The sequence below is a fragment of the Macrobrachium rosenbergii genome, chromosome 11 (assembly GCF_040412425.1).
Source record: "Macrobrachium rosenbergii isolate ZJJX-2024 chromosome 11, ASM4041242v1, whole genome shotgun sequence".
NCBI lineage: Eukaryota > Metazoa > Arthropoda > Malacostraca > Decapoda > Palaemonidae > Macrobrachium > Macrobrachium rosenbergii.
This window is the reverse complement of record NC_089751.1, coordinates 34,102,229-34,117,003: the sequence shown is the minus strand read 5'-3', so window position 1 is coordinate 34,117,003 and position 14,775 is coordinate 34,102,229. Positions and strand designations below refer to the sequence as shown.

General features: G+C 35.8%; 1 protein-coding gene across 10 annotated transcripts in view; it reads left to right on the top strand.

Moving 5' to 3' along the window:
* Nucleotides 1-14,775, top strand: part of RtGEF (Rho-type guanine nucleotide exchange factor) — a 318,924-nt gene that overhangs the window by 249,353 nt on the left and 54,796 nt on the right. For 6 of the 10 annotated variants that reach the window (XR_010854520.1, XR_010854518.1, XR_010854519.1 and 3 more), the window contains 3 exons: nucleotides 665-889; nucleotides 1,877-1,955; nucleotides 5,336-5,490. Coding sequence is in view for 3 of the 10 variants with exons in the window: in XM_067111541.1 (XP_066967642.1) it covers nucleotides 665-889; nucleotides 1,877-1,955; nucleotides 5,336-5,490 (459 nt within the window). In the remaining 7 variants the exon portion in view is untranslated. Of the gene's footprint in view, nucleotides 1-664; nucleotides 890-1,876; nucleotides 1,956-5,335; nucleotides 8,494-8,756; nucleotides 8,837-14,775 lie in introns of those variants that run through there. The other 4 variants (XR_010854516.1, XR_010854514.1, XR_010854515.1 and 1 more) reach the window with 2 other exon arrangements.

Below are 14,775 nucleotides of genomic sequence, written 5' to 3'. Positions count from 1 at the left end.
AATGTACAAGAACAAATCAGATCTTTTAAGAAAATTCCTGGATTAATAAATCAAATTTTCACGTAGCTCTCCTATTGGATACTATTTTGATCAGCCTTTATAAGCATCTGTCATAAATAGCTAAAATGTATAAGGGAATTATGTTTTTTCAAGTTTAAACACACAAATGTCATTACAGTTTTAATGCTCCAGAAGTACAAGGTGCTTATTTTTCTTGAAGTGTCCTTACAACTCTGCAAGTTTGAGTCATTCTTTAAATAATGTACAGTATGAGTATAGGAGTTTTCGAACATTGGTATATATAATAAGGAGAAAAGTTATACTCTTTCTCTCAAGAATATCTATGTTAACTTGTGTGGTGAACAAAAGCATAAGCAAATAAAATAGGTTTGTGTGTATAAACATTTTCTTTCTTGTATTTCTGATGGGTAGTATATTTCTGTTATTTTTATTACTGTTCCTGATGTCTGTATTTATTAATGTTATTGTTTAGATAAAAACTAGATGGTACATAATTTCTGTATTTTAGTTGTTTTGAGTGATACTGTAAGACATTTATGTAAAAAGATTTGGGAAGTATATTGAATTTAATTTATGATAAATATTAGACTTTCTCAACGCAACATTTCTTCTTTTCTATAATCAGTTATCATCACTTTTTCAGTCCTCATGTAGTTCTATAAGGCGTCAGAAGGAACTTGAATTAGAAGTAGTCACAGGAAGAGTACATGGATGGGATGGTGGAGAAACTCTGGGAGCTCTTGGGGAAGTTTTGAGGATGGGTTCTGTAGCCCTCCTACCTGATCACAGAGACCGGTACTTAGTTTTATTCCCTACAACATTAGTAATGTTAGCTGTATCGCCTAGGATGAGTGCCTTTATCTTTGAGGTAAGAATCGTGCTTCCTATTACTTCATATTCACTTAACCGTATGCTAAATATTTTTCTTTTTTCATGATAATTTCTGTCTTGTAAAGAAACAAACTTCATTTTACTCAGTAAATTACTGGAAGTCTCTTTTTATTATTATTATTACAAGGGTTTAGGAATAAAAATCTGTTGGATTTCCTCAAGAAAATTACTGATTGTTTGGAAAAGTAAGATACCTTTATCTTTTGGAGAGTTTTGTTTGTCTGCTGTACTTTATTGTTATTAAGTAGTTTAACCAGATCAGTGGTTAAACCACTTGATACAAGCAGTCCCCAGTTATCGGCGGGGATTCCATTCCAATGGCTTGATGATAAGTGAAAATTGCAAATAACCGAAAATCAGTGATTTTCGGCGCTTATTGGCACTGATAACCAGGCATCAGTGCTGATAACCAGAGATCAGTGCCTCTGTTAGGTATGTATCGGCGCCAATAAGAGGAAATCTGAGAATATCGGTGCCAAAAATCACAGGTTTTTGTTACTAGATAAGCGCCATAAAACCGGATCGCTGATAACTGGGGACTGCCTGTAATAGTTAAACACAAAACTGAGATAGAAGTTTTTGAATTATCAGACACTTGGTAGTTATCATATCTGTGTATTTACTAAAGCTTCTAATTCTTTTGAAGGTTTTAAGTGTGTGTTGTAATGAACTTTTCTCTGAAGCAGAATATATTCAGAAAGTAAATCCTAGTATTCCGAGTGACTTACAGTTATCCCAAATAAGTTGGAAGCAAAATTAGGGTGCTGATCAGGAAGTTAGGTTGCAGATGTCATTTTACTTGTTTCAATTTTCATGCTCATTGAAATTCATTATGATTACTTGATAATCTTAGATTTTATCTCAGAATAGTCGTTTACTGTGGTTGATGATTGCTAGGTAAGAAATTGTTTTAAAATTTTAATAAAGACGTAAGGTATGCTAATAAATATATTGACTTTTTCAGGGAAACTATCCTTTGAAGAGTATTCATGTAACTAAATTAGAAGATGGAGACCACTACAAGAATGCTTTTGAAGTCACAGGTTTGTTTTGTTTTACAAAGTATTTTCATAATTTGTAAATATTAATGGTATTTGTTTACCAGTTTCATTAGGAAATGCAATCATTTGAAAACAATAGATAATGTAAGTTGAGATAGAAGACTGTACCGGCCGACTCGTTAAGTCGCTCTTGTCAGGTATTGGGGAAGAGTGGACTTTGGCTCAGGAAGCAGTATGTCAGGTTCTCCAGAAGTGGCCAGTGTCTGTGGACTTTTTCGCGACAAGAGTGAACCATCATCTTCCGGTTTTTCTCACCATTGGTGGACCCCATGTTGATAGGAACCATTCCGACGTTACAAAATTGGAATCACATGCAGGTGTTTGCTTTCCGCCATTCGGTCTCATTCCTCAGGTAATCAGGAAATTGCGGGAGAGTGTCAAGACGTCTATGACTCTAGCTCCTTGCTGGCCCTAACGCCCTTGGTTTCCGGGACTCCTAAAGCTCCTTATGGAAGTTCCAATGTTCCTTCCCATGTGAAGATCTTCTCAGACAACCGCATTTTCACCATTATCATCAAAACCCTCACGTGCTGAATCTAGTTGCAAGGTGACTGCCAAGCGAGCAGCTAGATAGACCAGACTCTGTAAAGCTGTGCCTAGACAGTTTTCTTTCAGCGTGAGAAAGTCAACCTGTAAACTTTACCAGGTCAGCTGGACAACGTATAGAAGTTGGTGTCGTTAGGAAGGTCATTCCATCTCTAGTCCTTCCATAGCCAAAATAGCTGGTTTTCTTTTATTCCTTTGGAAAGTCAAGGTTCTTTCATATTCGGCTATTGCTGGCTACCGCTCAACGCTTAGCAGTACATGTAGTTTCCATCTTCCCGAAAATTTCTAGTAGTAAGATTATCCATGATTTATTATGTTCCTTTAAGATTAAACGTCCTGTCTTGCCGACTCAGGTTCCTCTGTGGGATTTGTCGGAAGTTCTAACGTTAAGACAGCTGACTAAGAAGGTGCTTTTTCTTACGGCTTTAGCTACAACTAGAAGGATGGGCGAGCTTCAGGCAGTTTCTAGGCTGGTTTTCTAGTCATGAAATGATATGTATGTGTCTCTTCTCCGGAATTTGTGGTGAAGACGGAGTCGGAGGTTAACCCTCTGCCTCGTATGGTTAGGGTTCTTTATCTGCAAGAGTTATTACCAGTGAACCAGCGAAGATGTTCTTCATGTCCGGTGCGAGCATTAAAAGTCTATTTTATCAAAGGTTGAGAAACTCCGTCCACGTCCGCGTACACTTCTCGTCTCTCCACGGAATCCATCCCGTACGCTGTAAAAGAATGCTATTAGTTACTTTCTGAGGGAGATGATTTCCCAGGCTTCTTAGGGTTCTTCTTCTTCGTCTTCAAGCTCTGTATTACCCCTGAGAGCACAGTATTCAGAGTTGGCCACTTCATCTTCATTTCTAAGGAATTGTTCAGTGTCTTCTATTCTTGAGACGGCTACTTGGAAGTCCGTCTCAATGTTTACTTCCTTTTACTTAAGAGATGTTCAATTCGCCTCGTGGAGGGTTATTCTCTTAGTCCATGTGTAGCGGCTAACTCTGTTATCTAGGGTGCATTAATTTAGCTGAGGTGGTATTCTCTCAGTGAGGAAGTTCTTAGGTTAACCAGATAGAGGAATTCCTTTTAGTCTTTGGAATCCTAGGCATCAGTAATGATATAATCACATGAACTTAGGTTTAGCACATTTTAAGTATCATAGTCTTTGATAATTTCCCTACGAGAGTCCAGGGTGGTTCTCTAGTAGGCTAGGCTCTTTCGTCGGCGCTGAGATACTTTTTCACTCATCGATCATGGGTTCGTTGGGCCTTATCCGCACCGGAGGATCAGCGGCTCAGCAAACTGCTTCATTCCCCTCCATACATGAGAGGCTCTGAATAGCCACATGGGAGGTTCATCATACTATTCCACACATGAGAGGCTCTGAATAGTTACGTGGGAGGTCAATCGTACTCCTCCATACATGAGATGTTCTGAAGAGCCACATGGGAGGTCGACGGACTGAGACAGTACTGACCTGACTGTCGATCAAAGTACTCTCCAGCATGTCTCTTCACCAAAAGCATTGATTGATATGGTGCCATACATTTACACATACATTTACACATAGTAGGCTGATAATGAGTTACCTGCTCATTCTCCGTTGACAGGTCGGGCTGAATTAGATTGTTCCCACCATTAAAATTTTGTTAATTGGGCTAATTCAGGTGTTCAGGGAGTGTATTGCAATATGAATTTTCATAATAAAACTAATATTGTAATACTTACCTGAACACCTGAATGATTCCCACCCTCCTCCCCACTTCAATTTTTGATAGTGAGTGACTCAATTGGGGATGTCGGCCTCTGTCGGCTGGTATTTACAGCAGCGTTGTCAACGGTACCTCAGGTAACTCATTTGACAAGATTTTACCTGTAGCGTTGGTAACACTGACAGTTAATTACCTACTTTGTGGGTGAAATTATGGGGGATATAGTTCTGGCTGGTCAGTGACCCGGGGTAATTCAGGCGTTCAGGTAAGTATTACAATATTAGTTTTATTGTGAAAACTTCATATTTTAAAATGAGTAAATCATTGTTATAAGCATTTTAGGAGGCATATATACATAAGAGTAACAGTTTTAAAAGGGTACTAATCTAAGATGACTTAGGGTGTTTTGGGATGAACTGCTCAAGCATACAAACTTAAACTAAAGAAAAAATTCTGGAAATAAGACACCAAGGGTGTTAAAATTGTTAACAGCTGGTTGCTGACCTACGTAAAAACTTGAGGAAAAATGAATCATGAATAGAACAGCTGTTCAGAAAATTCAGCTTTTAACACTTAATTTGAACTTATTAGAATAGACATTTGTAACAAAAACTCCCATTAGTTGGGAATAGGTTAATAGTTCACTATTTTACTGTAGTAATAATGCTGTATTCTGCTATGCAGTTCTTATTTCAGTTTGTAAAATATACTGTATAGGTAAAAATAGTTTAAGAATATGTGATAATGAAGTAAAAATGGCCCTGTAATTCTTCTTCAAAATTTATGCACTGCATACGAATTATGCTCACATTACAAGTAGCATTATGGCATATAGTACATCTTTTAGAATGTTGCTTATATGTGTGATGATTACCCACTGCCTTGTCAAACGAGTGTCTGTAACATTGCTTTAATTGTTTAGAGAACAAAGATATGATCTTTGGTGATGGGATTCTATAATGAAATTTGTGAGTGAAAGATTGGTCAGTTATCACATTGATATTAGAAACTGAAAGCCCATGATCTCAAATTGGTTAGAGTTACTGATATACTCCCCTTTAACTTTCATCATTAGAACATGAGTATCATATTAAGTATACTGTATTTTTTCAGGTCCTCCAGCTGAGCGCATTATTGCCTTATGTCAGACAAAGGAAGACCAGTTGCAGTGGGTTGAGGTTTTGAGTCAGCAGAGTCGATTAGCCAGATCTACCAATTTCACCCCACATAAATCCTCCCTAACCTCACCCCATGTATCCTCATCACATGTAAGTGATTGGCCGTATGTGACTGAAGAATCTACTCTTCATCCTTCTTCCAGATATTTATGCATGACTTGTGGGTTACCTTATTTTCTTGATGCAATGGGTCTTCCACGAGTGAAATATAGTGATGATAGTGATGGCAGTATAGGGAAAGAAGGTTGTCATGATAGTGAGAGTGCAGTTAATCTTGTGGTGTGTACTTGTAAAATACCTCAAGTGAAACTGGTCATAAGTACGCCAAATTTAACTACTCAGATGTTATCAGAGCAGACTTGTGAAAAAATGTATATAGGCCGACCATACACGGTTCTTACAAAGTTTTTTAGTAATATGTATAGAAGGAAAGTTATTACTAAAAAGTTGTTGCGATACCTATCTGGTGATAAACAAGATGAAAGTCAGGTTCAAACAGTGCAACTCAGGAGGCACAGGACAGAGTGCTCAATTCTGACAGGTTGTTCCTCAAGTGATGATTCTGGTGATGAGATATGTGAAGTAAAAATAAAGAAAAGGTCTTCAACAGAGAGCTCTGAAACAAGTGAGTCATCAATTGAAGGATGTATTTGGGCTGAACCAAAAGTAAAGACTAATACTGCAGTTACTGTTACTCCGCTTTTAACAACAGAAAATATGGCATTACCCCTCTCAACCAGCAATCTTCAAAAGTGGAGATATCAAGGCAAAGAATTGAGTGCATCTGTTTCTAGTTCAGAATCTGGTGTGTCTACAGATGGTAGCAATCCTTATGGGTATGTTCGCTACTATAATCCTGAGGATTCTAATTTAGGATTATATAAACCAGATGAAATGCATTCTTATGGGGAGATATCAACAGGTATGACCTGTTCCAAATTGTGTTCCGAAGATTCTCCAGATTTTAAGGGTTACAAAAGCGTTTCAAGTGAAGATTCTTTTTATAGTGCTACACATGAGATTCCTGTGAAGACTATGCAAGTTACTGTTTCTACAGAAAGTAAAGTTCTTTCTGATGATTTTTCTTCTTTCATGGGTGTAGAAGGAATTAGGCATACAAGATCTAAAAAGTCTTGTTCTTGCAACATCAATGATAACAAAGACTATTTATCATCAGATGCTGATCAGTTTGGGGGTGTTGCAAATTCTGCATCTCTTCCAGTGCTGAGTTCAGATTATATTTGTAAATCAGTAGATGCCAGTGTAGAGCCAAAGATAGTGCATTCGTCTGTTTTGAATATTCCTGCTAATCCAATTATCCTTCCCAGTGTAATACCCTCTGTTGAAAGTGATGAGCTTTCTGATAGTACACCAAACATTTGTAATAAAACCATATATGAAAATTCCAATTCATCTGATGATATAATGGTGCTTGAAAAAATATATTCTGAATTTGAGCCTTTGAAGACTAACTTCCCTTTTAAGTCAAAACCCAATGTTGTGTACTATGTGTCTTCATGCAGTGGTGATGAAATGGGAAATGATGGGGGAGATTATTATGAAAGCCAGAGAAAACATATTCCTGTATCTATGACTGTATCTCACAGTGAACCCAACCTGAGTGTTTCAACACCTCCTGTGGACTGTGATTTACAGAAGGTGAAGTTTTCAAGTCATTTTGTTCAGTTGGTGTGTGATGTTGAAAATCCATCTAAAGTTTGTAGTTGTGAGTCATATAGTCACAGGTCATCTGATTCTGGCCTTGCAGACATAGTTCACCATTTAGAGTTTTGTCCTTTAAGGAGTGAAACACCAGGGATAGGACGTGGTTCATGCTTATCCCACTGTTCTCAGTCTTCACAATTTTCTGGAGCAAAATTATCTAGATGTGAGTCCTCTTACCAGATACGTCCATTAACACCAGATTGCAGTGGTGATACTGACAGTTTATTGCCAACTCCAATGACAACACCATATACTTCAAATCCTTTGTCGTATACAACAGATTCTATTTCTTCTTTGTATGGGTCTGGTTCTCTGCGTTATTCTCCATCATCTCATCCCCCTGTACTTTGCACAACACATTCAGGAGGTAACAGGGAAGATGTAGTCTTTAGGTCAGGCCTTTATGCTCATTGGTGGATGAAGGCCAGTGTTTGTCCAAAAATGTTAGTTGTAGACAAAGTGAAAAAAGACTATTTGAGATTCAGAGCAGATAAAAAGCCAGAAGTTCCACCTAAACCAAATTTCCTGAAGCCTTCATACCATGTTAGAAGGGGAGGTATGAGTGGAGCAGTTGTGAAGCCCTTGTCAAAGTCAACATCAACTCAAACTAATTTGAGCCATGGCCATCCAGTTAGAGTCCACATTGTACCTCAGAGCTCATCAAGCACAACTTTCAACAAAAATGACAATAAAGAAACTGATCATTATTCTAATCCAGTAGTTAAAGCTAAGTTACAAAATGTTCCATCACATTTAGATATCCATTGTTCTCCTTCCATTCCACGAAATCCAAGTTTTGAATCTCAGTCTTCTCAAATATCACAAATAACAGTTATTCCAAAGCTGAATTATCAGACTATTGAAATTACCCCAGAATTTCAAGAACAATTAGCTGTTCCTAATAGGAAATGTTTGAATGCAGTTAAAGGTAGATTGAAAGGATCACAAGAATCAAGCAGTAATAGCAATAATTCTTGTTATGAATTGTCAAGCTTGCATAGTTTTAATGAGTGCTGCAGTAGGGATGGCAATCCTTTCCATGTGAGGGATTCTTCTGAGGGCTTAGATGTTGATTTTCATCGGAGGGCTTCATCGCAATCCCTTTGTGCTGGCGTTAGTGATTCAACCACATTTACATCCTCTATTTACTGCAAATTGCAGCCATTCCAGTCTGTTGATGATAGTGTAGAGGCAAGTGAGTTAGATAGGTTAGCTTCATTTGGAGTTTCAGGTGCTGATAAAATCACTAGCAAGAGTAAGCCTGATCTTCCCCCTAAACCCAAAAATCTACTGATGTCTTGGCCCATTCAGCGTTCCAAGAGTCTTCCCAAACTCCCGTCTTCTGTCTCCATCCACAAGAAAAGCAAGGTATCTTTTGTAGTTTCTGCAGGTTCCTTTGAAGTAAAGGTCTCACTTTTTTCATAAGTTTTATTATTAGAACCAAAGTAATGCTACTTGTGAGACTCGTATATTTTCTTTAATAGATTTGATTTTGATAGTCTGCCAGAAGTACCAAGAATTGGTTTTTTGTTATAATGATTAGGTAATTGCCTATAATTTCGATATAAATATATTGTAGTTACGCTTGATACCTATATTTGTTATCTGATTACGTATATTCCTTGGCCCAGGATTTCTGCAGTTAAGCACACCTTGCCTGTGCTTGCATTTGTGCCTGCTGAGGTACAGCCTATGTTTCACTTTTATGGAGGTAAATCAACTGTGATACCAATAGTGAAATCTGGAGTGCATTTACACTAAACCACCATTATTCAAACCATTCACTGTTAGGAGATGTGCTGGAGTTTAATGTAATAATTTGTATAAATTCCTCCTATTGATGCAAATTAACCACCATTAATAAAGATGTATCTAGAAATTGAAGTAATTATTATGGGTAATTAGTTCATTTTAATTAACATATCATTAAAACCATCTTTTAAATATGCTTTAACTTTTAGCCAAAGTTTTAAACTAATCATTCAGTGAGTGTAGTCATGTGGAACTGATTGGCATTGGGCATCTGCATGCAAAACTCAGGCAAATGTTCCCTATATAATTCAGTCATTGTGCTGGTAGGATTCTCTTGAGTTCCTCATTCATTGGTGATATTCACATCTTTTGTTTCCTTCTTTATTTTCAAACTGATTTTTTGTTTTATTTTTAAACTGATTTTTGTAAATTTTTTTTTTACTGAACTACCCAGCATTTATGTCAGGACATCCTAACAAGTTTTCTTATAAGTTTTAGCTTTTATGTTATTCAGTTTTTCTGTTATAATAAATAAAAATTTATTGAATAAATAAGCTATGCCTATGTATTGAAACACGCCATGGCGGCTTGTGCAATTATTCCTTATACAGTAAAATAGTTGTTACTGTCTTGGAGCAAATATAAAGAGAAAAGCATCACCTTTGATAATTGATCTGCACATAGTTGCTGTGAATTTAGAGTTGTCTTACAATTTTTCGGTTTTTCTTATAACAGTATAAAAACAGCTTACTAACAAAGCTGTTCAAATCTTGATATCATAATATGCACTTGTGGGTTTTATAAAAATGTCTTGGTTTAGAAAGCAGCCCATTGTAGGTTTTGGTTTAAAGTTAAAGCATATGGAAAACATTGGTTATTTACTTAGTGTTAGCTTTGTTTATGATGTTATCAGTGCTTTTAAGAAGAAAGTTAGGGTTAAGTAGCCTGTAGTTATCCAGGAATTGCACATAATTCAATTCTTAAAGGAAGAGTAGGTAGTTCATTTAGCACAGCAATCAGTAAATAGGTCTTTGGACTTACCCGTCACATAGCTTGACTCATAATTATTAGGTACCCTTTGATGATGGTACATTGCTTAGTTGTAGATAATGTAGCAATAAGATTTTTTATTATCTGTAAAAAAGTTGCACATTTAAATAGCTAAATCTTCAACTTGTGGAAGTAACCATTTTGGTTGAAGTATTGTAATGCTTTTTCATATGAACCTTAGGAACTTATTACTGAGGCAATAATTTTATATTTACTTTTTGATTACCTTTTGTGTATGATAGTATAAAGGGTAATCTTTATAAGAAATATAGGCTCAGTTGTTTATAGGTTTTCATTCATATAGATTTTGACAGTCATTGTGAAGGAAATAGCAATACTGTAATTATAATTTTATGCAGCACATTCCAATGTATCAATTCAGCATTTTATATCATGTTTTATAGTTTTTTCTCAATACTATAGGATTTTCAAAACAAAAACTGAAGCTCCTGTGTTCCTTAAGTCTAACAAATGCTTCTTTTAGTTTTTCATATTAACTTACTTGGAACTAAAACAAATTTTCATGGCTTGTAAAAGTCTACTTGTGACAAGACATTGTTGCTTGTAGCTTTGTAGTCAACTCCATATTGTGAAAAGTTTTCCATTTTATAAAGTTGAAATTACCTGCAGTTACTGGCTAGATACCTTGCTTTTTCTAGTTACAATGTAGATTATTGTTATTTGTATCACCATTGTATGGTATTAATGTACTGTATGTTTTATTAATAATCTCATTAGTCACATAGACTTTTGTGTAACATGCATGATGAGATATATTGATTTTATACTAATGATTCTTTTGCTTTTTAGGTACAATATTGTTAAGTATTTTCCTTCATGTAATATAGTAATAAAAGTCAACTTTATTCAGGCACTGAAAACTATTGAATTTTTCATGACAAAACTGTAAGAAGAGAGATTTTGCTATTTATTTTACAGGGTGTAAAATAATCTTGCTTCTTCTGTATTCCTATCTATATACCATGTGACTTGACTGTTTCCTTGTTATTAATTACTCTGGAAAGGTATTTCATAATATTTTGGTAATGTCTTTTCTTTTTCATTGTAATTTTATTATCAAATTGATTTGTAATAATATGTGATTAGTAGATAATACCTACACTTGATAGCATTTAGAAAATATAATATAAAAATGTCAGGAATATTTTATATGTTGATGTGTGTATACAAACTATTGCAAGTAGAACAAGGTCCTTCAAATTCAAGGTTAAATTCAGTCTTGGTAGATTTGGTTGTTACTTTTTAAATAACATTACTATAGCAAAATCAGGCATTCATTTGGAATTTTTATATTTTCAGAGTAATTACCTTTGCTTAGCATCCAAATTATATTCCATAATCATTCCTTTTATATCAGAAACTCAGATCCTCTGCTTATCCAGCAAACCTTCCTTGTCCATCATCCCATAGGATAAGACTACCATGTAACATAAACATGGTAATCTTTGGTAAATGAAAAATGTCACAGTGTTATGCACACAAAAAAGTCTGTCAGGCAGGGAGTCCTTGGAGCCATGAATGGTTAAGGTGGTATGGTAAAAATAGGGAACAGAGAGTTAGTAGAAATATATAGAATATTGTGACTTCGATTTTAGGGAATAAACTCAATGCTTTTTTACAACTGTATACATTTTTCAGTGTATACACCTGTTAAGTGGCTGTCCAGTTGCACCAAATTGTTATGTTTGTGAACAAGGAAAACACTGTTGTCCATGCCCAGACCATCTGTGTGAAGCGTCCACTATCAGTTTTTCATTAGTACTCTTTTAGAGGTCAAAGAGTGTGGGAAAGGGAGGAAAACATTAAATTATGTAATCAATGGGTTACGGACACATTGATTATAATTTTCTTGAATTGAATTGTAGTATGAATATTGAATGCTAAACTAACAAAAACATGTGAAGGTTATATGGAGAGGAAAGAAGACTATAGGATCAGAAGTCAGTCCTCTCCAGGAATCATCAAAACACTGTATTTTTTACAGTAAAACAGTTTTTTACAAGCCTGTTCATCTTGAAATAGCCTTCAATTATGTGAGACGCTTCCATAAGGCAAAGTTTATATATATGTACTGGGACTGGAAGATCGAAGCAAATCCATGGGCTGTACTTAAAAAAATGAAGTTGTAAGTGGTGAGGATAGATACCATGGAGAACCACTCCTCTTAATGTGTGCCAGAGCATGAAGAATAAAGATCATGAAGAAGATGAAAAGAGATGATCTCAGTCTCTCCCACCTGACAGCATATGGCTTGCTGGTACAATCAGCCACAATGAATATACATCAGAGAGACATCTTTGTGATGATATGTAATTAAAACATGGCAAAGATATTTGGCATTTCCAACTGTATGCTTGAAGGAGGCCAGGGAGCTCCAAATTGAACTTAAAAAGCCAAGCCTCATGGGTTTTGATCTTGAGTTGAGAGAGATTGTCTTGTGAAACAACAGAATATGCTTGTTTTACAACTGTGCTTCCTGTAGTCACTTAGTATTATGTTATTTTGAAAATAAGACCTGAGTACCCAGCCCATATTTCCTTGTATGCAGAATTTGGAATAGCACAAGAATGAATAGTTGAATCCTTCTACTCTAAGGCTTGAGTCTTCAAAATGAAATTAGGAGCAAATGAAAAAAATAGTAATGGGAATGGGGGGACATCTCCAAATAAGGCCTGTAACCCAATAACATGCTTGGAGAAGACAGTGACAAGCTAAAACATCATTCTGAGAGTCCTGTAGCATAAGGAGCCTAATTGGAAGGGAGTGAAGCATTTTCCAATCAACGCACAGACTGAGGTGTTGATGTTGACAAAATGACCAAAGATGAAGGCAAGGCGGCAGGTATCACTCTGTCCACTGGAAGAGGAGTTGGAGATGGTACAGGCTGCATACAGGCATGTGGAGGAAGCTGCAGGCTGTGGGCTGAAACTGAAGAGTGCAATTCATCAACAAATTTGACACCCCCAGGTTGAAGTTGTTCTCTAAACAAAAAAAACAGGATGATGAAACAGGAGTGGGAGATAAAGGCACAGGAGAGACTGGTAATCTAGTAGCGGAACAAAATCATAGTGGGGAGCTGTAGCTGGTTGTAAGGTGACAAAATATCCCTCCCAGAGGTGATAGAATAATCCTCAAGATCGTAGGAGTGGGCACAGAAAGAAGGCTAAAGCATCCCTCAGAAACAATGTCCTTCCTCTTAAGCATTTCATTTGTTAGCTGGTATAAGGTGAGAAAAAATCAAAGAATGGTGACACATTCAGGAAAATTACATCAGTGGAGCCCCAGAGGTATACTGAAAAGCACAGTCAATCCCCAAGATGATAAATGTGCAAGAATTAATAGAAAATGTTCAAAAGTAAAAAAAAAAAAAAAAAAAAATTGACATTCACAGTCCTTGGGACATGTTGGTTTGATGGGAGAGACATTGCACAAAAGTGTGGCAATGATTAATGGGCTCACAATGAAGAAAAATTAATAAAATGAGGAACAGGCCATTCTACCATAGCATCATATCAAATGGTGCTTGTGTTAGGTCAGCAAAGCACAAGAAAATGGAGAGTACTCATTTTTTATGTGCAAAAAGGTGGGATTTTTTATACATCTGTACATTTTCTGTTCCATTAAGGAGGTTGTAGAGTCTCTACAGCCCAACTGGACTGATATTTGGCTTTTACTAATCATCCTTTCCGACTTTAGTGACAGAAGTCGAACTTCTTTCATTTTTCCTTGCACCAATTTTTACGTCTCATTTGAATCCTTGAGAAAAGACTGTTTCAGTTAAACTATAGTAGAATGATAATCAGTATAATAATTATCATCTGCTTGAAACACTTTAAATTAATTCAGGAATATTGTTCTGGAAAAAATCAAGAATTTTTCATTTTTATTTTTATTCCATGTTTTACAGGAAAACAGTTCATTTTTATCCATACAACAAACAAGCCTCATATTTTACTTTAATCTTGATCCCACTGAAGTTTAAATTAACAAGGACTAAATATTTTATTGTCATACCTTCTTCATTATTCCCATTTGTCCAAATTCTGTGGTTGTCAAACAGTATGCTGAGTGCTCTCTAGTATTGTTCATCCTTTGTATTCCCTCACATAAAAAATGGTAATGTAATAATTGTTGTGTTATATCTAGCATCTTGAGTTATTTTTTAAATATATATAGATGTTTGTATGGAGGTAAGAAAGTTTTTCTCCTTTGTATGGTTAAATACATGTTTGAATTTAGTTATGTTTAAATTACTATTATTCTTTCATGTATTAAATACTTGCTTTTTTTTATTTTGTGTAGCATTTATTTGTCCTTTTTCCATGGTATTATAGTTGCTGAAACTGTTTCTTGTCAAAATCAAGAGTAGTTAGTACTGGATGTGTTTTCAAGTTTACACTGTATGTAGGTCAGATTACTCATTTGTATTATAGTGTCCTGTGTGAGAAATAATCTTGAGGTGCATTAAACAATGCTTTCATTGTGTGTTGTCATGGAGGTGTATGAGTAAGCATTTGAACCTTACAGATTATTAAAAGTATTGGTAATTTTCTCAAATGTTAATTGTGAAAACTTCAAACAGTGCATATATATAATTTCTTTGTACTGTACATGGAAAGTGACCATTTTCTCAATTATGGTTATGGCATTACAAACAAGATGTGTTGTGCAGTTTTGGAGATAAAAAGGTTCCTGTTTATGTTGGTCTAGAATATAAATAGGAGGTTGTTTACTGATGTGCCAGATTACTGTGAGATAATTCTTGCAATTCATGGGGATTCAAGCACTTTAAAAAAAAGCAAGTCAGGATTTGATGAGGAGGTTGCA